This window comes from Periplaneta americana, chromosome 1, assembly GCF_040183065.1.
Source record: "Periplaneta americana isolate PAMFEO1 chromosome 1, P.americana_PAMFEO1_priV1, whole genome shotgun sequence".
In the NCBI taxonomy this organism is placed as follows: Eukaryota; Metazoa; Arthropoda; class Insecta; order Blattodea; family Blattidae; genus Periplaneta; species Periplaneta americana.
The window spans coordinates 42,912,612-42,938,013 of NC_091117.1; the positions used below are offsets into that span (position 1 = coordinate 42,912,612).

At 35.6% G+C, this 25,402-nt stretch overlaps 1 protein-coding gene across 1 annotated transcript in view; it reads left to right on the plus strand.

Moving 5' to 3' along the window:
- Nucleotides 1-25,402, plus strand: part of LOC138694966 (uncharacterized) — a 139,348-nt gene that overhangs the window by 63,913 nt on the left and 50,033 nt on the right. The window contains exons 2-5 of the mRNA XM_069819196.1: nt 11,519-11,618; nt 17,270-17,390; nt 18,962-19,172; nt 24,887-25,098. Of these exons, the coding sequence (XP_069675297.1) occupies nt 11,519-11,618; nt 17,270-17,390; nt 18,962-19,172; nt 24,887-25,098 (644 nt within the window). The remainder of the gene's footprint in view (nt 1-11,518; nt 11,619-17,269; nt 17,391-18,961; nt 19,173-24,886; nt 25,099-25,402) is intronic.

Below are 25,402 nucleotides of genomic sequence, written 5' to 3' on the forward strand. Positions count from 1 at the left end.
TTAAATAAATAAATCTAATCTAATCTAAGATTGATTGATTTATGAGACTTAACACCTTTCATGAATTGTGAAGTCCGTTTGTCTCTCAGGGTGCTATGCTTAGACATTTCGCTAGCCAGTGCTACGAGCGTGCTAAACTAGCCCCGGCTATCGACTGATTACTTGTACAGGATTCATATCATATCATATCATATATCATATCATATCATATCATATCATATCATATCATATCATATCATATCATATCATATATCATATCATATCATATCATATATCATATCGCGTCCACACCTGTGGAGTAACGGTCAGCGCGTCTGGCCGCGAAACCAGGTGGCCCGGGTTCTAATCCCGGTCGGGGCAAGTTACCTGGTTGAGGTTTTTTTCCGGGTTTTTCCCTCAACCCAATACGAGCAAATGCTGGGTAACTTCGGTGCTGGAGCCCGGACTCATTTCACCGGCATTATCACCTTCATTTCATTCAGACGCTAAATAACCTAGATGTTGATACAGCGTCGTAAAATAACCTACGAGCTTCTTAATTACCATTATAGGCGAGTTTCATACGACTTTTTGTGATCGACCATATTTATAACTTGAAATTATTCAGATGTATACATTTTATCTGTATCTGACGAGATCGGAAGTGACCTTGTTCTAGGTCGTGAATTGTGAGATGTGCGCAGACGCGAAAGTATTGATTTTTTCCGAGGAACAATAATGTCATTGACGTTGATATAATCCCGTTAAACTTGGTATAACCTTGATTATTGAATTCGACATTGAAAAACGAGATGACGAATTGAATTTATTTGAATATTATTTACAATTAACGCTAATTATTATAGTAACAGAACATAGCCTTCTGCGACAGTATTGGATTTCCAGCCTCCGTGACTTTTCGCTAATTCTCTTTCAATTGCATATCCGAGAATAATCGATACTTGCGGTTTTATAACGGTACAAAGCTGACTTGTCATCGGCTGAACACCTGTAAGCTGAGTTGTCATTGGCTGAAAACACCTGTACTTTAATGGGTAGGTGTACTTTAATGACATGCATTAAAGGACTGCTACCAGGTGTATAATTACTACATTTCGTCATGGTCGAGCATAAAAAAAAATAAAATATCATATCGCTAACACTGGTTTATGAATACGAAAAATGTTAGTTCATTGATCATCCAGCGGAAGCCCATGCTAAGAATGTCTATGAATATGGCCCTTTGTGTTAATTTTAGTAGTATCATCAAACTATCGATAAAGGTTGGTGAAAAGTTGCCGTAAGTAGGCTGTTATCAATATATCCTTAAAATTGTTCAATAGCTAAAGTTATTTATTAATAAAATACTATTAATAAATTTGACACTTTGCACTTTTCTACTGTTACGTGTCCAATTGGAAATGTATCAATTTAGTTGCTTCTTGAGTGTTTTACACCGGGTTTTAATAATCGTGTTGGCAATACTGACCAGGACATGAGGTAAAATGGCTACATATCGCAGCTCTTTATTAAGTTCCGGGACACTCTTTGAACTCAGTCGGTATATTCCTAGCCATCGTTACCCAATACTATATTGTCATTTAATTCTATTATTGGATCCAGATTATTTTCACACACTTTGCCCTTCATTGTTCCCCACATATAAAAACACCACACATTTTAATCAGAACGATCTCGCAGGCACATTCCTCTGTCAATTATTTTATCAGCGAACACCCCTCTCATTACATTCAGTGAACCTGTCTTCTGTTTGAGGTTTGTTTTCTGTAGGCCTACTTGTTAGCTTTTATGTTTCATATAAGTCATAAATGAATATAAACGTTATTCTAAATCGCAGTGAACCATACCGAATCGTACGTTATTGCGTAACTACTGACGACTTCAGATATGTCGCCCGTAAACCGGCAAATTGTACCTCTTCTTTCGCCAACAAAAACTAACATCAGGCAGAGGTATTTACACAGTCTAGTATATACAGTCACGAAGCTTGAGTTGTGAGGGTACTATTTCGAATCGTCTGTGATGAGGCGATAGTAGCGATATTAGTGTTAGCAACTATCTATGGATGCATATTCCCTACGTACTGAGCTTCGTGCCTGTATATAGTAGACCAGAGCTGGGCTTAGGGAGCGGAACCAGTCTCTAAACGGGGACGTTTAATATTCATCAGTCACTGAATCAACGGTGCGCGGTGTTCGGCGGGGAAGAAAGGGGATGAAGAGAAATCATATGGCTCCCCGTGAGAGAGTAGAATCCGCTCTTGCTGCCCAGCCCTGTACTAGACTGTGGTATTGAGGTAACTTATCAGGTTTAGGTTTGAATAATTTCGAGGAAAAATTCGAAGTTGGTTGCTTGACGGTTGTCAGCCCACTTTGAGGTCTGTGGATATAGAGGGAAAAATTGGATCGGTGTCGGTTAGAGTTCCCGAGTAGCTCAGTGGTAGAGCGTTGGTACGTTAAAGCAAAGGTCCCGGGATCGATACCCGGCTCCGGAACAATTTTTCCTCGAAGTTATTCAAATCAACTTTACAGAGAGTTATACCTGAAAATCTTGATTTGCAGGTTTAGGTTTGTAGGATGAGTTATTTCCAAATATCACGTTTCGTTTGTCTTTGTCATAATACATCAGACTATTTCAATCTCTTGGAGTTACATTCGTGAAGTTGCACACTGCAGCAATTTGTTTCCAAACCTCCCTGTTTAGTAATAACAGAATCTGTTTTTTTTTTATTCTGTGTGACATTAGGCCTAATGACGACTGACAAAAAGTTCAATCAACATCCCTCTGCATCTTCATTTTTTAAAATTTCCTATGTTTTTTCTTAATTATCTCCTTGGTTTCGCGTATTACCAAAGAAACGTGCGAATACCGAACAAGGCTACCGGCGTATCTCAGTCGGCTGAGGCGCTTGCTTGCCGATCGTGATTTGCGCTCGGGCGCGGGTTCGATTCCCGCTTGAGCTGATTTAAAATTTGAATTATGGTTTATTTAACGACGCTCGCAACTACAGAAGTTATGTCAGCGTCGCCGGTGTGCCGGAATTTTTCCCGCAGGAGTTCTTTTACATGTCATCAAATCTACTGACATGAGCCTGTCGCATTTAAACACATTTAAATGCCGGAATCGAACCCGTAAACTCGAGCATAGAAGGCCAGCGGTATATCAACTACGCTACCGAGGTCGACTTGGGCTGATTACCTACGTTGGATTTTTTCCGAGGTTTTCTCCAACCACAAGGCGAATTCCAGGTAATCTATGGCGAATCTTTGGCCTTATCTCGCCAAATATCCTCTGGCTATCATCAATATCATCGACGCTAAGTAATCTAGTAATTGATACAGCGTCGTTAAATAACCAACTAAAAAAAAACGTACAAAATATTGCAAACTATCAACAGCCACTGATTTTTCTCATATTTCGTGCTGCTGTCATATATTTCTGTCTGTCTGTAGTCTACTAGTCGTTAAAACTGAAGAATATTGCTGGAGAACCTTTTACGTGTAGTGTAAATATTCGTAATATAAATATGTAATGTCTCATTGAAACATACAGCAGAGTCCGTATAGGTCAGTTTCTATCTGATCCTTTTCCAATTCACTGCGGGCTAAAGCAGGGAGATGCACTATCACCTTTACTTTTTAACTTCGCTCTAGAATATGCCATTAGGAAAGTTCAGGATAACAGGCAGGGTTTGGAATTGAACGGGTTACATCAGCTTCTTGTCTATGCAGATGACGTGAATATGTTAGGAGAAAATACACAAACGGTTAGGGAAAACACGGAAATTTTACTTGAAGCAAGTAAAGCGATCGGTTTGGAAGTAAATCCCGAAAAGACAAAGTATATGATTATGTCTCGTGACCAGAATATTGTACGAAATGGAAATACAAAAATTGGAGATTTATCCTTCGAAGTGGTGGAAAAAAAAAGTCCAGAAATGCATATAGAGTGTTAGTTGGGAGACCGGAGGGAAAAAGACCTTTAGGGAGGCGAGACGTAGATGGGAGGATAATATTAAAATGGATTTGAGGGAGGTGGGGTATGATGATAGAGACTGGATTAATCTTGCACAGGATAGGGACCGATGGCGGGCTTATGTGAGGGCGGCAATGAACCTTCGGGTTCCTTAAAAGCCATTTGTAAGTAAATAAGTATTGTATTGATTAAGGCTGGTTGAGTGGAAGAGAAGGCCTTATGGGCTTAACTCTGCCAGCGAAAATAAAGCATTATTATTATTATTATTATTATTATTATTATTATTATTATATTTCTGTTCTCTTATATCAGCACTAAACCAAATACACATAATTTTGAGTCGGTATCATACAACAAAAATACAGGTAGAACTCGTTTTTTATGACTTATCATCAAAAGTGAATTCCATTTAGGGATGTTCATGCAACTTGGGCTTAATTGCTTTTACTCCAGTGACCAAGAAACAGTTGGATATCTTCGTCTGGTGCCATCGAAGCCAGGATACTGCAGCAGGATGTGTGGAGAAATTTCTCACTTATCTACTCACCGATATATTCACTCATATTCTTACTTATACGTGGTGGTAGGGACTAAATAGGGTCCTTTTGAGAGTTGATTTAGGGAGGCGAGGTAAACATCTATAAGCTTATATGTAATTTTAACTGGTAATGGAAATTACGGGAAAACGGCTGAACGGATTATAATAAATGATCCCTCATTTTGAAGCTTGCAACCCAAAGTTTTTCAGAAAAATAGTAGTTTTCAGTGAAATGTCGATTTTCCTACATTATTTTCCAAAATCCATCTTTCTTCAGTTTTGAGAACTAATTGCATTTCACGATGAAAGAGTAATGGAACGGAGAAAAATTGTCTCCGGCGCCGGGATTTGAACCCGGGTTTTCAGCTCTACGTGCTGATGCTTTATCCACTAAGCCACACCGGATACAACCCCGGCGTCGGACAGAATTGTCTCTGATTGAGTTCCAACTCTTGGGTTCCCTCTAGTGGCCGCCCTCTGCACTACGTCATAGATGTCTATGAACATAGGACCGAAGTCCACACATGTGCTGAGGTGCACTCGTTATGAGTGACTAGTTGGCCGGGATCCGACGGAATAAGCGCCGTCTTAAATCACGAAGTGATTTACGCATATCATATATTATTTCAATGTACCGAAGTGCATATGATATTTCCATGCAGATATTCTGCGTCATCATACGATGAAAGAGTAATGGGACGGAGAAAAATTCTCTCCGGCGCCGGGATTTGAACCCGGGTTTTCAGCTCTACGTGCTGATGCTTTATCCACTAAGCCACACCGGATACCCATCCCGGTGTCAGACAGAATCGTCTCAGTATGACGACGCAGAATATCTGCATGGAAATATCATATGCACTTCGGTACATTGAAGTAATATATAATTGCATTTCAGCACGGCCGTGATTTCAGAATAAAACAAAACGCACACTACAATAAACAATAACTATTTCACGAAGGCCATGACCTGCAGGATTGCTGACATATTTAGGGTTCAAATTCAAATGGTTATTAAAAACTTCAAGACACTAAAAACAATTTACAGGTCTGATTCTGCGGTGTGTAATTTTCTGAGTACAGCTGTGTATTATATTGGTACTGAGATGGTTTGATGATATTATTACCATTAGAAATGAAATTTCATTATAGTTAATACCATGATGTGACTATTTTTCATTAATTATACATATTAATGCTATATTGATGATATGAAAGTGAAACGTTTTGGGGTTACATAAGTAGATGTAGAGAATATGTTAAATTAGATCCTCATTTCTATAATTTACTAAATGGCGGCTATTATGTAACTACAAAACTTAGTAAGATAATAATATTTTTATTAAAAATCAAATATTTTTATAATTATTAATCAAGTGTGGTTGGGTCTTTTTCATATAAACTACTTAATGGCGGTGTGGTGTAGATACTTATATGCGTCATTCTCTTTGGTATAGGCTCGAGAGAGCGCAAAAATTAGAGTTCCTAAGGAAAGACGGTATTATTTACTAATAAAATAAGAGGCCTACAAAATTTTGTAGTCTCTCGATCATTTCAGCAAGATCTCTTAGCAGGATAAACTGATTTTATCATCTACATTTCAAGCTCTACATGCAGCAGCTGTACCAAAATGCTTTGTCTATTGTTCGAAAGCATAGCAAACCTGACTTTTACAATCCACAATGATCTGAAATAGCTGTATTGCTTTGGTCCCACATGAAAAAAACCACTACTCGCCCTGACATTGTTACTTACGTTTTCGCGTTGAAACTCAAGATACATAGGATACATAGGTTCAAGATAAAGTATTTGGCATAAAAACCATTCAGAAGGAGTATGTTTCATTATTATGGAAGCAATTAACTTTCAAAATATGTGGTATTTTTCATTGAAAATAAATCAGAAAAATTTTTATTTGAACGTCTAATGAACTTGGTTTGCAGCATTTGCTGCACAAGCCACTAGTAATAATCTAATATCATTGTGGTCGTTTGTAAAAGGATTTTGAGATATTCATAAAAATAAAAGCGAAGAGATGGTAACAGCTCGTCAGAGAGACATTACATTTTGTGATTATTCATGTCCTTCTTCCCGCTTTAGTATTGCTTCCGTTTATAGGCCATTCGTTATCTAGTGAAACCTACTTGCACGTAAGGACAAGAAGAAAGTGGACTGAGAAGCTTCCCCCCCCCCTCTGTGCTTCCACTTGCAGCTAGCTATCTCACTTACCCCCACCATAAGATTCGTATTCTGAGCTACGGCGTACGCATCCATTTGGTTCCACGAGATAAGGAAAGACCTATACTTCTACCGTTGCTGAATGCACAGTTTCCACTACTTCCTGGCTCACACTTTGTTACTGATTTTCGACCAGACTACAGACAAACCATCAATGGTACGCAACAAACCAATAAGGACACATTTCTTGGTAATTATATGCTCTAAATTTCCCCATAACATCATCTCCTCATCTACTATTTTTCTGAAATAGACATTCCAAAATTCAGCTAAAATTATACTTTTCTCAAAAACCCTTCACAAAAAAGACTACAATTATATTAGACTTTTATGTTTAACTCACTGTTCTCATTAATTTTTTACCCTGTATATAAATTCACTCACACACATGCTTATTCGCTCAATCAATCATAAGAATTCGCCATGTTCTTTCTTTACTAATACATACTCAGTAACTTTGTCACAAGATGTCTTATCGTGGCTAAGAAATAAAGATGCAAATACCACGAAATATCGACTACGGGTCTGTAGACAATTCTGACGTCAATCGGTAATTTCGTGCCATATATAAAACAAGTTAAACATTATTCATTATTGAGCAGAGAGGGCTTTCTCCTCTTGTATAAGGTAGTGTAATGGAACATTGATTTGTGTGGGATAGTCCTCGATCAAGTGCACATGGTTGTGCAAAGTTTTGTTGTAAATTTGTTGTGTCGGATACAAGTGCTTTATTTATTGGAATACAACTTTAGAATTTTGACTATAAACCGAATATAATCCAGACACCTCTTAGACACTTTTCAATGTGCATTGAGTAGCAGTAAAAATGTCGTTTTTTCCTTTCTTGCCCATATTTTGTTTATTTATTTATTTATTAGTTATTTATTTATTAGTTATTTATTATTTATTTATTTATTATTTATTTTGTATTTATTTTTATTTACTTACTTAGTTATTTATTTACTTATTTATTTATTTATTTATTTATTTACTTACTTATTTATTTATTTACTTATTTATTTACTTACTTATTTATTTGCTTACTTATTTATTTACTCATTTACTTATTTATTTACTCATTTACTTATTTATTTACTCATTTACTTATTTATTTACTCACTTATTTATTTATTTATTTATTTACTCATTTATTTATTTATTTATTTACTCACTTATTTATTTACTCATTTATTTATTTACTCGCTTATTTATTTACTCATTTATTTGCTTATTTACTCACTTATTTATTTACTTATTTACTCATTTACTTATTTATTTATTTATTTACTCATTTACCTATTTATTTACTCATTTATATATTTTTTATTTATTTTTATTTATTTACTTACTTATTTATTTACTTATTTATTTATTTACTTACTTATTTATTTACTTATTTATTTGTTTACTTATTTATTTACTTATTTATTTACTCATTTACTCACTTATTTATTTATTTATTTACTCACTTAATTATGTATTTATTTACTCACTTATTTATTTACTTATTTACTCATTTATTTACTTATTTACTCATTTACTTATTTATTTATTTATTTACTCATTTACTTATTTATTTACTCATTTATTTATTTATTTATTTACTCATTTATTTATTTTGCTAATAATTGTAAAATAAAATATAAATAAACAGAAACTTTAGCTCGCCTCTGAAAGAGTAGAACTCGTGCAGTATTTGATTCCTGTTAAATTGAAGTCTCTCAGAAAATGTCTGTCTTGACACGCTTTCACTCCGTAAGAGAATAATTAAGGCAGTAATTTTTTCCCGTCGGAACATTGTTCACATTCAGTATTTGTAATTTGCAGGCTATAAACATGTAATACGGTATTCCCTTTTACCACGTACCTAAATGTAGCTAAGTAGTAGGCTGTAAGTTTTTATTTGTTATTCTGGCTTGTTCTATGTTCAGTTGCACTTCTACTCATGTAGGCCTAAGATTTGATTTTATATTTACTTACAAATTGCTTTTAAGGGACACAGAGATTCATTGCCGTCCTCGCATAACCCCGCCATCGGTCCCTATCCTGAGCAAGATTAATCCAGTCTCTACCATCATATCCCACCTCCCTCATATCCATTTTAACATTATCCTCCCATCTACGTCTCGGTCTCCCCAAGAGTCTTTTCCCTTTTGGTCTTCCAACTAACACTATAATGCATTTCTGGATTCATCCATCGTGCTACATGCCCAGCCCATTTCAAACGTATGGATTTAATATTCCTAATTATGTCAGGTGAAGAATACAATGCGTGCAGTTCTAAGTTTTATAACTTTCTGTATTGTCCTGTGAATTCATCCCTCTTAGCCCCGAATATTTTCCTAAGCACCTTATTCGAACACCCTTAGCCTCTGTTCCTCTCTCAGAATGAGAGACTCTTCTGTAGGGGCGTGAGCGTTTATAACTACGATAAATTCGTAAGTCATGAGATTGAACATTTTAAACGTTAGCCTATTTATTGCATTTTATAATACAATTCTGACGCAAGTTGATTTTATATCATAAACCGAGTTTAATATAATTCGTTATTGTTTACAAACAGATCTTTTGCTCATTTATAACAAATATTGCAACAAAAAATCGAGTGAAACAGCGTCGTTAAATAATAGTTGAAACTAGTTATAACCTCTTTTCATGCCTTATATGTTACAGAGTGACAGCAGCGTTTCTGAACGCATTTTAATACGGAATTTTGACCTTAAATTGTGAAAGATAAATGAAGGGTATATAATATAAAGAGTATGAATGAATGGTATGTATGTGTATGTATTTATTCACAATGTGGCAGTGGTAACTAATTACACTCAATAATGATAATAATAAACACAATTAATAAAAATACAATTACTAATAATAATAATAATAATAATAATAATAATAATAATAATAGTGAGCATTCTAAATTAAATGACGCACTATAATTTAAAATAACATTTAAAGTAAATCTGATTTGTATCTTAACCATAAGTTCGAACTAAAATCCACGAGTACATTATGTTGATACATGCATAAGTACCTTTCAGCACTACACTCATTTCGCTGTCAACTCACTGCACTGGAACTACGACACATTTCACTGATACTATCCTGATTTCACTAACACTTCAAAAACATTTCACTGTTCAAATACTTTGCACTACCACTATAAATTATAAAACTTCACTGACACAACACACTTATTCACTGATACAGCACTTCAAATAACAAAACATCAATTACACTCTTTAAATAGTGTGTAGGCCTATAATATACTACCGTCTATTATTAAAGATCTTAAGTCTATTTTTTAATACATTTTTGGTTATTGGTAAAGCCTTTTGTAAGTCTGCAGGTAAAGCATTCCAGTCCCTGATAGTGCGATTGAGAAAAGGAAATTTTCCAGTGTTCGTCCTGTGACTTCTTTCCCTTAATTTATTATGAGTGGTCGTTCCTTGGAGAGTAATTTGGCAGCCGCAACCTATTTTGAATAAATGGAAAGGAATGAATGGAATGAAATTTAATGGAATACATGAAATTTAAATGGAATGCATGAACTTTAAATGGAATGTTGCATGAAATTTAAATGCAATAAATGGAGATTAATGGATTGGAATGGAATGGAGTGAATTAATGGATGAAATGATAGAGCGGAATGAATCACTGATGATTATGAGAGGTTAGCCAAGATGATAGCAATTATTTTAGTGTTATTTTTATATAAAGATGCACCAAATCGCAGCAAAATACAGTCACAGTCTACTATATACAGTCGCGAAGCTCAATATATACTAAAAATGCAAACATGGGTAGTTGCCCACCACTAGGATCGCTACTATCGCCTCATCATCGCAGATCTCTCTCCTAGTAGACGACAAAATATGTTACACTTTCATTGTGTTCTTTTAGAAATATTAACACCTTCGTTCCATTATTGAAATATTAAATGCATAAAGTTAATTTATTATTTTAATGAAGTATATCAAATTCCACCATAAACTCGAAGATACCTGTAACAAATAAGTTAATATTATTTTTGTTTGTGCAAAACGAACTGAAATTTACTATAATCGCTTCACTCATTCAAGATTATAGCGATAATTAACTATGAAACCAATTAATATTAATTTGCATTTCCCTTTACAACAATAATAATGGAAATATGAATTAATGGAGTAACTTATGTGTACCGGTACTTGTAGTGTAGGCTTACGTAGTTAACAAAGTGGGATGAGGTTAAGCAATAATAATCACACCAGAATTGGAAATAAAACGTGATCAATAAATTTTATTGTAACTGACTTTTTCTACGTCTCTAGTAAAGTAACAAATAAAAATAACAACAAAATTAACAGCTATAATTAAAAACATATCCTTTGAAAAAAATAGGCCTAAGCAATAATAATCCCACCAGAATTGAAAATAAAACGTGATCAATAAATTTCATTAAAACAAACTTAATTTTTCTACGTCTCTAGTAAAATATTATTATTCCAATTATTGTATTTTAGCCATTAACATTTTCATTACAACCAATAACGAACATTTCACAAGCATCAATGTGAAATACGCAACGAGCTAGCACTCCATGGAAATACGACACAGTCCAAAGTCGACCGTGGACAGTCTATTGTTTCTAGTTGCTAACCGCTTGGAGCGCTTTATCACGAGATTTGCAAAAAATCACCTCAAGCTTCGCGACTGTATATAGTAGACTGTGATACAGTTACACACGAAGACTGAATCTTAATATCTTTCTTCTCTTGTTCTCAGACGTGGACTTCGCAACGTGCGAGCGGCCATGCAACGAGCTGGACTGGCCGATGATCTGCAGGGTGAAGCTCACACTCGAAGTGTACCAGACTCTGAGCAGGTAGGTTTCATTTCACTCTTTAATGACTTCATGCCACGCATGGAACACACACCTTTAGAATGAAGGGAGTTCAGTTACAGTTACAGCTCAATACGTAGTAAATATGCATCTATAGATAGTTACTAATCACCAGGATCACTAATATCGCCTCATTACGGACAATACGAAATAATACCGGCACAGTCTATTGTTCCTAGCACCCTCACAACTCAAGCTTCGTGATTGTATATACTATACTGTGGTTCAGTGGTACCATTTCGGAGAGAAATTAATCGATTTGTTTATTAAGCAGGATCTAAAATTTTAACATTTTTCTGCGCTCGTTTGAAGTTCTTTAGAAAATTATGCATGGATGAAACTTTTGACAATAGTAATGATGAAAGTTATGAACCGAGTAAAAATTCCGAAAGTGATAGTGACTTTGAAGACAATGGTAGCGAAGACATAAACAATGAAACTTGTATTGAACTAACGTGGTGTCTAATTTTATGGAGTTCTTTAGATAAACTATTTAAATTATTTTTCTGAGAAAAGTGCACCAATGTCACAAAAATAAAGTGCACAAAAATGATGTCGAAGTTTCCATATCTTGCAATGTTAAATTCCTCAATTTTGGAAGCACTTTTCTCAGAAGTGATAAAAGATACAAATGTAGAAAAAATAGGGAATATGTAACATACTTTATGCTCGACCATGCCGAAATGTAGTAATTATACACCTGGTAGCAGTCCTTTAATGCACGTCATTAAAGTACACCTATTCATTAAAGTTCAGGTTTTCGATTATTCTCGGATATGCAATCGAAAGACGAGGGAAACTTCACGGAGGCTGGAAATCCAGTACTGTCGCAGAAGGTTATGTTCTGTTACTATAATAATTAGCGTTAATTGTAAATAATATTCAAATAAATTCAATTTGTCATCTCGTTTTTCAATTCTAAATCAATTTCCAGGTTATACATTCTCTGCATTACATCAAGGTCAATGACATTATTGTTACTCGGAAAAAATCAATACTTTCGCGTCTGCGCACATCTTACAATTCACGAGATATGAACAAGGTCACTTCCGACCTTCTGTCAGATACAAATAAAATGATACTTCTGAATAATTTCAAGTTAGAAATATGGTCGAGCATAAAAAGTAGTATGAAACTTGCCTATAATGGTAATTAAGACGCTCGTATGAAAATTATGAAACTCGCTTGCGCTCGTTTCATAAACAAACATACTTGCGTCTTAATTACTATCATTATAGGCTCGTTGCATAATGTAGGCCTACTGTTTATGTATAGAATCGGCTAAATAAATTTAAAATTCCACTGAGGGGTTGGCAAAAAAAAATTGATAATCTTTTTCACCATTAAGAATTACTACAATATTTTTTTTCTGAAAATAGGCTAAAAGCTGATAATTAGAAGAAATAAAATCATATTATCATTTTACACATATTAAATTACCGAAAAACGATAAAAACCAGAAATTCATTTCTTTGTCAAAATTCGGTGTACAGACTCCCCTTAAACACCTTAAACTCAACTGTTAGATCCATTGCTAAGAGATACTGTATTCCCCAGGCCCGGACGATCTGTGTTGAATTGTTTTTTTGCGTCCGCGCTCCTATCAAAATCAAATCCATTCGGGGATCATTAATCATTGTTAATACTTTCTACAACTCCCTCTGAGCTAGTTTTGGCATTCCCACATCAATTTTTCTAGACTACAGTAATATGCTCTCACTCAGTTACAGAAATGTTTCGGCTGAACCACTTTCTGTTTCACTCTACTGTAGTTTTTTTAATTATTTTTTATAGTCTAACATTCTTTCCACTGTTTTCACTTTCATCTGATGAGATCAAAGCTTTCTCTTGACGTTTATTAGTAAACAACTGGTAGTTTATCGCGATTTGTTAAGCGGTTGTATGATGTTCAATTGACCGTGCAGTAATATTGCGGTGAAGACTGGATTCAAATTGTCCTTCCTTGTTTGTATGTTATGAAGGCAGTCCAGTTCCACAACGATGTATGTAACGGTCCTTGTCAAGGTTGCGTTTTTCAAGCCGTAGCGTGCTGCTACTTAAGGAACGTGAAGTTTTTAAGCAGTGACGTAGAATTAGACTCCCTTCTGAAGACCTAGAGCAGCGGTCATCAGAACACTGCACGCTCGGGCTAGCGTCCCTTACCCGCGGACAAGACACTGCCCAAGCGTGCAATCGTTGCTGCTAGCGGGTATAGGCTAGTTCACAATAAACCGGGAACGAGAACTAGAATGAAAACGAGAAGCAGAGTACGTGAATATGGAAATTTTTGATTCACAATAAATCGAGAAAGTAGACGACTATGCATATCGATATGCATGTCAATAACGATATGTAAAGTCGATATTACGCATTCTGATGTTATATGTGTATAATTGACCAATGGCGTTCTCTCATGAGTACAAGGCAGACAACATAAACACAAGTTAACCAACTTCGAAATTTCAACTGAAACATTTCATTAGGTACGGTACTATAAATATGCTCATGCATCTTTATTATCACAACCTATTTTAAATCTACTATAACGTAAAATAATTAGAGAAGAAACATTTGTAATAGAACACAAATGAACACAACAGTAGTTATTGAATTGAAGCATGAATATGTAGTGTGTAATACAACCAATACAGTAACAGTCTTACTAATAAACCGTGTATAGTTTTTATACTAGACTTATGCAGAGTTGAGACAGAAAACTTTACTAATAAGCCATGCAGAAGCGATGGACGTATAAACAGCCTGTAACTATACAATGGGAATTACTTTGCAGTAGTTATATACACGAAACCCCTTGTTTAAGCATTGTATATAGAGAAAAAATGACCGCCCCTCTAACAGCTGTTCGTATCGACTGTCATTTTATGATGATGGTTGCCTTGTAACCAAAGAAGAACAAACAAAAGACACAGAATAATTAGAATAATATTACTGTAGCTTGTACTCTTTGACCAAAATATAGTATGGTAATCGATTAGAGCCAGTTGTACTATCGATACTTAACACGCCACACTAGAGCGCTCTACCGGATGCAATAGAGAACCTCAGATATTCTATTATCTTTCGTAACGAAGTATTGACGAAACTATGACGTAGCTGTGTAACAGTTGTACTGTTATATGCGACGTATGTAATGATTATTAGTAAGGAATTTACACACGACGTATAAATGAGCTACTCATTGTATAAGTATAAGACAGTTAAAGGTCTGTATATAGAGTTTTTATTAGTAAGACCATAATAAAATACGATTCACTTACGATCGGTGTTCAAAGATGCAGCTATTAAAAGCCACGTATTCTCCTCATTTTTATACGAGGCGCGCCGCTTATCGTAAACGTGAGGATTTTCCTCAACACTCAATATTAGAATCTCATCAAATAAAACTTGCTCCATGATGCACACACAGAACAAAATAATGCATAGGTTATGTCACGGTCTTCTTGCTACAAAATATACGATGATGGCAATAAAATGAATCTAGTGGGCTGTGATCGGAAACGTGAACGCCAAAGTTGAAACTTGGCCAACACTCCGTTCCCGATCCCGGGCTCCGGCAAGCTTTTCGTTAAATGCTCACATTTAAATGTACACATTTTAACAATTTTACCGTTTTCGTTTTCGTTCCGATTCTCGTTTCCGGTTTATTGTGAACCAGCCTTATGCTGTTTCTCTATCCCTTGTGCACGATGGAGCAGAGTTCCTTATCCTCCATGCACTCTACCCATTTCAGCGAGCGCTGACGACCACTGACCTAGAGCATTTCGTAGACGAAGTAGAGCAGGGATGTATAAAAAATAGCACGCGAACGATTTTGGATTCTTTCGCGTACTACCTGCCAGCAGTATATATACTGTACAAATAGCGACCACAAGACAAGGGTAACAAAATTAACATTATGAAGTGGAGATTCAGGTAACTCTTTACGCTTTTGTTGACACATTTTTAGTAAATGCAATACAATTTTTTTCACTGCAGACGATGTCTTAAATGTTGTTGTTGTTTTCTAATGCCAGGCGTTTGACAACAAAGTCATCTGACCTCTTGCACTCCAATATTTTTCAAAGATATTATCATGACTAGCCACTGAAGCACAGATTTTGAGGTGTTCCGAATCCATTTCTTAGTTTGAGTTGCACAATGGACAGTTAGGGGACTGATATATTCCAATTCTATGCAGGTGTTTGGCCAAACAATCATGGCCTGTTGCCAATCTAAATGCAGCTACAGACGATTTTCGTGGTAAATCGGGAATTAACTGTGGATTTTGATGCAGAGAGTTCCATTTTTTCCCTTGGGATTGAGTTATCAAATTTTGTTTGTTGAATTCTAAGTATGTAGATTTAATAAATCTCTTCACAGAGTAATACGTAGATTTAGTAACAGGTCTGTAAGTAGCAGTGCTGTCCTTCTTTGCTAAAGCATCCGCATTCTCATTTCCCAGGATTCCACAATGGGATGGTATCCATTGGAATGCAATTCTTTTATTGAGTGATATTAATTGAGAGAGCATTTTAGTTATTTCTGCTGTTTGAGATGAAGGTGTGTGTTTAGAGACGATTGATAGAGTAGCTGCTTTGGAGTCTGACAATATAATGTACGATTTTGCATAACTATCAAAATGTCCCTTGTCAATTTCAATGTGGATTGAATAATTTAAAAGTAATTTTGTTCACTACTACTACTACTACCACTATGCTACTATCATAATAGCTTTGTACTTTAGTTTTTGTGTAATTTACAGTTTTACAGTTTTCTGTTTGATTTAAATTTAATTTTATATGTTGGATTTGTTGTATAATTTTCTAGGAACTTTTTCCTTACAATAATACATTGTTTCACCTTTTGTCGGATTGATTTACGGGGGCTCCGCTGGAAAGACGTACGGATTAATTCGACATCAGCCACTGGAACAGCACGCTTGGTGTGGTGGCCCGACTTTGAAACCAAACTCCCAGTTTCACGAAGGCATCTGTCCCATTTCATGATTATTACGTACGTTGGAACATCGTCAGTTGGTCGCAGTTGATATTCACGCCGAAATCGACGTTGTACCTGCGTAACAGATTTCAACTCGGTGAGAGTAAGCACACAGAATGCCTTTTGCTGTGGAGTCCACATGGTTACTGACTCTAATTGGTTATTTCCGAGAACGACGTAGTTTGCGCATGCGCGTATGCGATGTACATTCCCGCCATGCAAAAACAGGAAACATTCTGAGTTACCCTACCCGTAGAAGCAAAGTGTAAATAACTACAATACTTTATAAGTAATAAAATACTGAAATGTTGTACGTTTAAGCCGTTCACTTCACTATTTACTATAATAGCTTATTTTCAGCCTCAATTAAGTCCTACTATTCTCACCTTGGTTACCCTGATAACTTGATATTATTCTATTCCCATTAATACTTGGCACTCAATAGTACCTTAATTTCAATGATGGTATTTAATTTGATTTAATTGTAATGTTTTAACCTGCTCGAAGGCAACATGGATAAGCACGATGGAAAATTTACAACAAAGCTTAATTTTTAAAATTAATACTGAATGTTCCGTGTTTTTGTCTTATTTTGTGGGAAGCCTGATCCAATACATCTGGATTTTCCTTCACAGATCATGCGGTGACTGCCCGCGGAATATATCCGACTGCTCCAAGAAGTACTGCATCACGGCTGACGGGTTCCAGAGGGGTCTTCTCACCGCTAACAGACAGTTACCAGGGCCTATCATACAGGTGAGGACCTACTTCTATAACCAAGGCTTCTCTTGTTATTTATATGGTACTGTATGCAGCATCAGAATAGCCTACTGTCAGTATAATTGCATCAAGTTGAACAAGGTGATATCGTGGTTAGCAAGCTCGACTTGTGTATTTGGGAGCTTTATCCCAAGGGCCGGCTCTCCTGACTTGCGTTTTTCATAGTTTCCTAAGTCCCTGAAAGAAAAATTCCGGGATAGTACCAATAAGGCCAGTAAAATACTGCATCGGACATTGTCTCAGACAGGACGTTTTTGTCTCGGACCGTTCGGTGATTGTGAATACACACATTCTTATGAGGCTGCACCATACTGCTTTTGTCCGTGACGAATGTCCGATGCAGGATTCTGCTTGGTGATCACTGTGGGAAAGAGATTTTAAATCTAAAAAGAAAATATTTAAATTCAAACAGATATACTGGCATAGGCATAGAGGGTGTTAAAACATTTAATATTTTGAGAGATGGTAATTTTAATCAAAACAAGAAAAAAGTCTAATAAACATGGGTCTTGAAATTAATACCTTCTGAGACATGTCATGAATGCATGAGATGCTCAGTGTAATTTCCAATTAAAAAGAGCATTCAATATTCTGAGAGGTGGTATAGTAATCAAAACAAGAAAAGAAAGTCTCATTAACATGATTCCTAATATTAATATCTTTCGAAATATATATATATATATATATATATATATATATATATATATATATAATTTTCTGTCTAATTTTTATGAGTAATACCAACGCTGAAAATATTGAATGTTTCTTTTTAACACCCATTATGTACTTTTAAAGGTACCATTTGGGTCCACGTGACAGAGACAAGCGACCGAGACAGGCGACAACGACGAGAGACCGAGACTAGTCGTCTTCTGTCTGCTTCCTATATAATTATATGGAGTACATTTGAGAGCGCGAGACAGAGACAAGCGATCGAGACAAAGCACGAGACCGCTTTCGGACCAGTAGTGTCTCGCGACAGTCTTATGCAGCACGTGTTTTGTGGAGTAAAATACCTATCCCAAATGTCAGGAATTAAATTCACTGGCAAGAAGACGAACAATTGGTAGAATTAGTAGCAGAAAACCCACCATTTTTTGATCCAGAGGTCGAGTCGTACAAGGATGGGTATACTCGTGATAACATCTCGAGGAATATTGATGAGAAATGAAAAAACACTTTTGTAGTCATATTTCACAGAATATTTGCACCTATTTTCTGAACAAACTCTTCTAGAATACTGATAGAGTTGTTGTGTCGCTTTCGCCTGTCGCTTGTCTCGTCGCAATACCAATTTAGCGAGAGATGTCTCCGTCTCCTGTCTCTGTCGCCTGTCTCGGTCGTTTGTCTCTGTCGCGTGCACCCAAATGATACCTTAAGTATGACCACGAACGTTATTTATACTCTGTTTTGGTCACGAGACAAACTCCTAGGGTTTGCAAAGGTTATCATAACTAAAATCGTAACTGAAATTCATAAAATATTTTAAATGAAATGCAACTTTTGGAGAATGCAAGGGCATTGCCTATATTTGCGAATTGTTTCAGGTATGTGAGAACGACATCTTGCTGGTGGACGTCGTGAACCGGGTGCCCGGGCAGGGCTTCGGAATCCACTGGCGGGGTCAGCCGCAGAAGGAGACTCCGGTCATGGACGGCGTCCCCATGGTGACCCAGTGCCCCATTCCCAGCTCTACCACCTTTCAGTACAAGTTCCGGGCGTCGAGGGGTGGCACACACATGTGGCACGCGCATACGGGTACAGTGACTGCGGCATTACAAAGTATCTGCTGCTAGGCTGGTTAACTTTCAGTTCTTTTTTCTCTTTTGTAATTATCTCCATATTTTTCCTTTTTCTTTTCGTTTCTACTACAAATTTTGGTATTTCTTTTTTTGTTCATCTTTTATTCTAATTGCTCTTTTTCTGTTCTTCCTCTTTCTCTTCCCCACCTTACAGTCTCTGAATCTAAGCGTTTACTGGTCAGCACCGCACGCGCCTCACGAATCGCAATATTTAAGTGAAGTGCGTTCACTGATCAGCATCGCAGCAGTACCAGTTCTGTATATAATCAACAATGTACCGTAATATACGTCTTCTCCTAAGAACTTCGACTTTATAGCCTAAGGTCTAGAAATAAAACATTTTTAAAACTTACAAATGGTTCATTATTGCTGAAATGTCTTATCATAATAATATATTGTTGATGATTTATTTCATTATTATAATATTAATTATCTGTGAAAATACTTTCTTGTCTTGCTTCTTCATTTTCTTCTTGTGTTTTCCTGTTTTCCACCTTTTTTTCCCTCCCTTGCATTGTTTCCTGTTTCCTTTCTCCCTTGTTTCTGCCTTTCTTTTCTGTTTGCCTTTTCTTTTTTCTTTCTTTCTTTCTTTCTTTCTTTCTTTCTTTCTTTCTTTCTTTCCTGTCTTTCTTGAGTCTTTTATTGGATTTCGTTTTCAATTCTTCATTTGTTTCTTGTTTTGTTATTTATCTTCTCTTTTTCCTCTTTTCATTTTATTCTTTATTCCCTCCTTCTTTGCAATTGGTTCATTATTGCTGAAATGTCTTACCATATATTGTTAATGACTTATTTAATTATTATATTAGACCTAATTATTATCTGTGAAAATACTTTCTTGTCTTGCTTCTTAATTTTCTTCTTGTGTTTTCCTGTTTCCACTTCTTCTCCTCCTTTGCATTGCTTCCTGTTTTCTTTCTGCCTTTTTTCTGCCTTCCTTTTTTGTTTGTATTTTCTTTCTTTCTTTCTTTCTTTTTTTCTTTCATTTTCTCTTTTTCAATCTTTCTTGAGTCATTTATTGGATTTCGTTTTCAATTCTTCATTTGTTTCTTGATTTGTTATTTATCTTCTCTTTTCGTTTTATTCTTTATTACCTCTTTCTTTGCATTTCCTTCTCCATTTCATTTTACTTTCTTGCTTGTCCCCATTTCCCCATTATTTCTCTTATTCTTCTGATTCTTCATCTTTGCCTTACAGCACTAAGATAATATTTAAATGTCGGCAAGAGATACAATTGAAATGATAGCCGTCCAAATTTTGGACTTAAAATATCGGCATCCTAATCAATTCAAATGAACAAAAAAGAAAATGTTGTTGTTGTTTTCTAATGCCAGGCGTTTGACAATAAAGTCATTTGACCTCTTGCACTCCAATATTTTTCAAAGATATTATCATGACCAGCCAAGGAAGCACAGATTTTGAGATGTTCCGAATCCATTTCTTGGTTTGAGTTGCACAATGGGCAGTGAGAGGACTGATATATTCCAATTCTATACAGGTGTTTGGCCAAACAATCATGGCCTGTTGCCAATCTAAATGCAGCTACAGACGATTTTCGTGGTAAATCGGGAATTAACTGTGGATTTTGATGCAGAGAGTTCCATTTTTTCCCTTGGGATTGTGTTATCAAATTTTGTTTGTTGAAGTCTAAGTATGTAGATTTAATAAATCTCTTCACAGAGTAATACGTAGATTTAGTAACACGTCTGCAAGTAGCAGTGCTGCCCTTCTTTGCTAAAACATCCGCATTCTCGTTTCCCAGGATTCCACAATGGGATGGTATCCATTGGAATGCAATTCTTTTATTGAGTGATATTAATTGAGAGAGCATTTTAGTTATTTCTGTTGTTTGAGATGAAGGTGTGTGTTTAGAGACGATTGATAGAATAGCTGCTTTGGAGTCTGACAATAAAAGAAAACGTAAATTAATGTTAAAAAAATACATAATGAAATTTTAAAAAAGAATAGTCTGCGACAAGATGTGGTAGCTATCAAAACGATAAAAATTTATTGAAAATAAATAACATACGTTGAATATTATAAAGATGAATAGAGATGGTGATTGATGATGTTAAATGAAGATTTTAAAATGGTTGGTGCAATTGTTTGAAGGGTCTTTTCAGGAACCTTTAATTTTCTGAGGATCTCCAATGTAAATTTGGGAATTGTTTCTCGCGCACCAAACATAAGTCCAATGACATTCCAATCTTCAATTTTTCTGCAAAATAATGGTTATCTTGCTAGGCTGACCATAATTATTCTTTGAGACAGAAACGGAGCGGGAAAATCACGGGTTATGTTCTAAAGGAAAGGTCATAAAACTATTTTGTCTGATAAAATGATACATCAACCACGATCAAATAATCAAATGGATTGCATAGAAATATTCGTAAAATTCCGTTTCATTCATACTTTACAATTACAGACATTGTAGATTTAATTATTTTAACTTGAACTCACAATAATCAAACTTGACAGAATACACACAAAAACTTTAGCTTGATGTAGAGGGGAGGGGACTGCATTTCACCACGATTATATCCTTGATTATTTTTCATATGATCTTACTTTACGTTACAAATTTCCATGTCACAATTTTATATTACAATTGGCAGTGCTTCAACGCTTAATCGGAATTTCTCCTTCGATTATATTATTTTCATAATACAAAATATTCTTTCTTCGGGTGCTGTTCTTCCTGGCAGAGATAGAATAAACTCTACTACATTACAAAAATTCTGAAAATCGAAGTATTTTTCAGTCGTTAAAAACGTATGATAAAGCAATATTGATTTTAGGTTATGATTGACCAATATTTAAGCGTATTTTAATTTTAAAATTTTTGTAAAATAACGAAACAAAATTGATATTTTTATTAAAACGACGATACTGCTAGGATATAGAAGATAACGGTACTGATACGTATGGTCACCCTATATCTCACTCATGCTTTTGATTGGATAGTTGAGCAATCTGTCTGTCAATGAGTAAGGAGAATGAAGTAATTTGAAATTTAAGCCTCTCCTCAGAACATTCTGGAAAGAAGTAACTTTCTACAAAGTTAAATGTTCTGTAAGAAAACGCATTAACAAACTAATGAACACGGAACGAAATTATTCAATCGAAAATTGTTTCCTATATTATATAAATGTGTCATTTGCTGTAAATATAATTTTTCACTTTCAGACACGGAAGTGTGCATCTGTTCGTCACTTTCGCCGGCTCCTAATTCAATCGCAAGAGATTTAATTCTCTTAGAGCTAACACTGTGATATAGAAGCCATAACTCACTTTCTACACTTCCTCGGCGCTATGGCCACATGTGGAGAACAATGACGCTTCAAATAGACGTGACCTCCTGTAGATTAGAAAAGAGAAATACATACATAGCATACACAGATACTTTTTATAGTGAAAGCTTGAGTTTTATTGGAGAGAAACAATATAATAATTATTATTTTCCAAAGGAAATAATAACATAGGTAACGGTGTAATAGAGTGATCGTAATTTTACCACAGTTAAAGATTTTCTAATTACAGTGTAAACAAAGATAATTATACGTCTTGTATGATCCATTATGACTAAGAACACACAAAATCGAAACCCTTAAAACAACTGAAGACTTATTACACAAAGTATTCTTCCGCAACAGTAATTAAATCGTCAAAATTTAAATATTCCGCTATTAAAATATTGTCTCTTAGAAGAAAAAGAGAAGATATCAAAACGGGGAAATGGGGGGCAAACCAAGGAAGGAAAAGGAATGGAGAAAGAAAAATGCAAAGGAAAAACAAAAGAAACACAGCAAGAAAGGGAGTAAATGAACAAGTGAAAGTAGGAAAAAGAAAATAAAAAGTGGAGGAAAGCTAGATTGAAATAAAGAGAGAAAGAAATTAGTTTAAGGGAGGAACAGATGGTAAAAAGAAGTGGAAATAGTGGAAAAGAGTTGAAAAATAGTGGAAAAGAGATGAAAAATGGCGGAAAAGGGTTGAAATATGGCGGAAGAGAGTTGAAAAATAGTGGAAGAAGATTTAAAAATAGTGGGAGACATTTGGGAATAGTGGAAGAGATTTGGATATAGTGGTAGATATTTGGAAATAGTGGGAGAGATTTGGGAATAGTTGGAGAGATTTGGGAATAGTGGGAGATATTTTTAAATAGTGGGATATATTTGGAAATAGTGGGAGATATTTTTAAATAGTGGGAGAGATTTGGGAATAGTGGGAGAGATTTGGAAATAGTGGGAGAGATTTGGAAATAGTGAGAGATATTTTTAAATAGTGGGATATATTTGGAAATAGTAGCAGAGATTTGGGAATAGTGGGAGATATTTTTAATTAGTGGGAGATATTAGTAATTAGTGGGAGATATTTTTAATTAGTGGGAGATATTTTTAATTAGTGGGAGATATTTTTAATTAGTGGGAGAGATTTGGAAATAGTGGGAGATATTTGGAAATAGTGGGAGAGATTTGGAAATAGTGGGAAAGATTTGGAAATGGTGGGAGAGATTTGGGAATAGTGGAAGAGATTTGGAAATAGTGGGAGAGATTTGGGAATATTTGGAAAGATTTGAGAATAGTGGGAGATATTTTTAAATAGTGGGAGATATTTTTAAATAGTGGGATATATTTGGGAATATATTTGGGAATATTTGGAAAGATTTGGAAAGATTTGAGAATAGTGGGAGATATTTTTAAATAGTGGGAGATATTTTTAAATAGTGGGAGATATTTTTAAATAGTGGGATATATTTGGAAGTAGTGGGAGAGATTTGGAAATAGTGGGAGAGATTTTGGAATAGTGGGAGAGATTTGGAAATAGTTGGAGAGATTTGGGAATAGTGGAAGATATTTTTAAATAGTGGGAGAGATTTGGATATATAGTGGGAGTGATTTGGAAATAGTGGGAAAGATTTGGAAATAGTGGAAGAGATTTGAAAATAGTGGAAGAGAGTTGAAAACAGTGGAACAGATTTGGAAATAGTGGAAGAGAGTCGGAAATGATGGAATGTAGTTAGAAGAGTGGTATGGAAGTAGGAGTAGGAGATACTCAAGAGGGAGTGGAAGAATATTCGTGTTCGATACATTACGGACCGTACTATATTTTGTGATTGTAATGTTCAGAGTCATTCCGGTTTTTTCGGATATATATTCCCCTTGTAAAGAACAATTATATGCCTTAATTTTGTAAAATAACCACGAATTGAAGATTTTAAGAACCTATCAAGCTGGGACTTGCAGCAACAAGAAACTTCTACATTACGACTGAAGATGACATTACCCTTGGAAAGTGGCAAGTATTGCCTGCCATCATCTTTAATGAATGACTCTGTGAATGCCAGGGTATTACAATATTCGCAACCGTCAAAAATCATCCGAAGACAAATATCATACTGTGACAAAATCGATATCAGTCTATATCATAGCAATTTTTCCGGAGCTATGACGGCAAAATGTTGCCACACCTCACCTCTAATCGAAAGTGTAGAAAGAAAAATCTAAGGGAGGGTATATACACACGCATAATATATTGTCATGTTTTCATTCGTAATAAATACATACGGGATGAAACAATATCCGTAAACGTCAATGAACAAAGTGTAATTATTAGGCTACGTATCCAGCCATGTATTTGATGAAATGAAGTTGTGAATATTTTCGCTGTGTTCAGGTGTGCAACTGACGGATGGCATATTCGGCGCCCTGATCGTGAGGCAGTCCCCAAGAAGGGACCCGCACTTCAGGTTGTACGACGTGGACGATCCGAGCCACGTGATCGTCATCAACGAGTGGAGCCACGGGTTCGCCATCCAGCGCTTGTTAGAACCCAACCCGGGCACCAGCACCGCTACCCTCCTGGTCAACGGTCGTTCCAGACTTAAGGTACAAGCGTCGAGTGATGTAAGTTAAGGCTGGTTCACAATAAACCGGGAACGGAAATGAGAACGAGAACGGAAAATAATGTTAAAATAAATGCATTTAAATGTGAGCATTCACAATTAACTATTGTCAATGCACACATTTAAATACATTTATTTTAACAGTATTTCCGTTCTCATTCTCATTGTCGTTTCCGTTTCCGGTTTATTGTGAATCAGCTTTTAGTCATTTGCGTCTGTCGTGAAGTTGTGTAACCTTCGTTTAAAGCTATGAACAGCGTATAGGTAACTAAGTATGGACTCTTCGC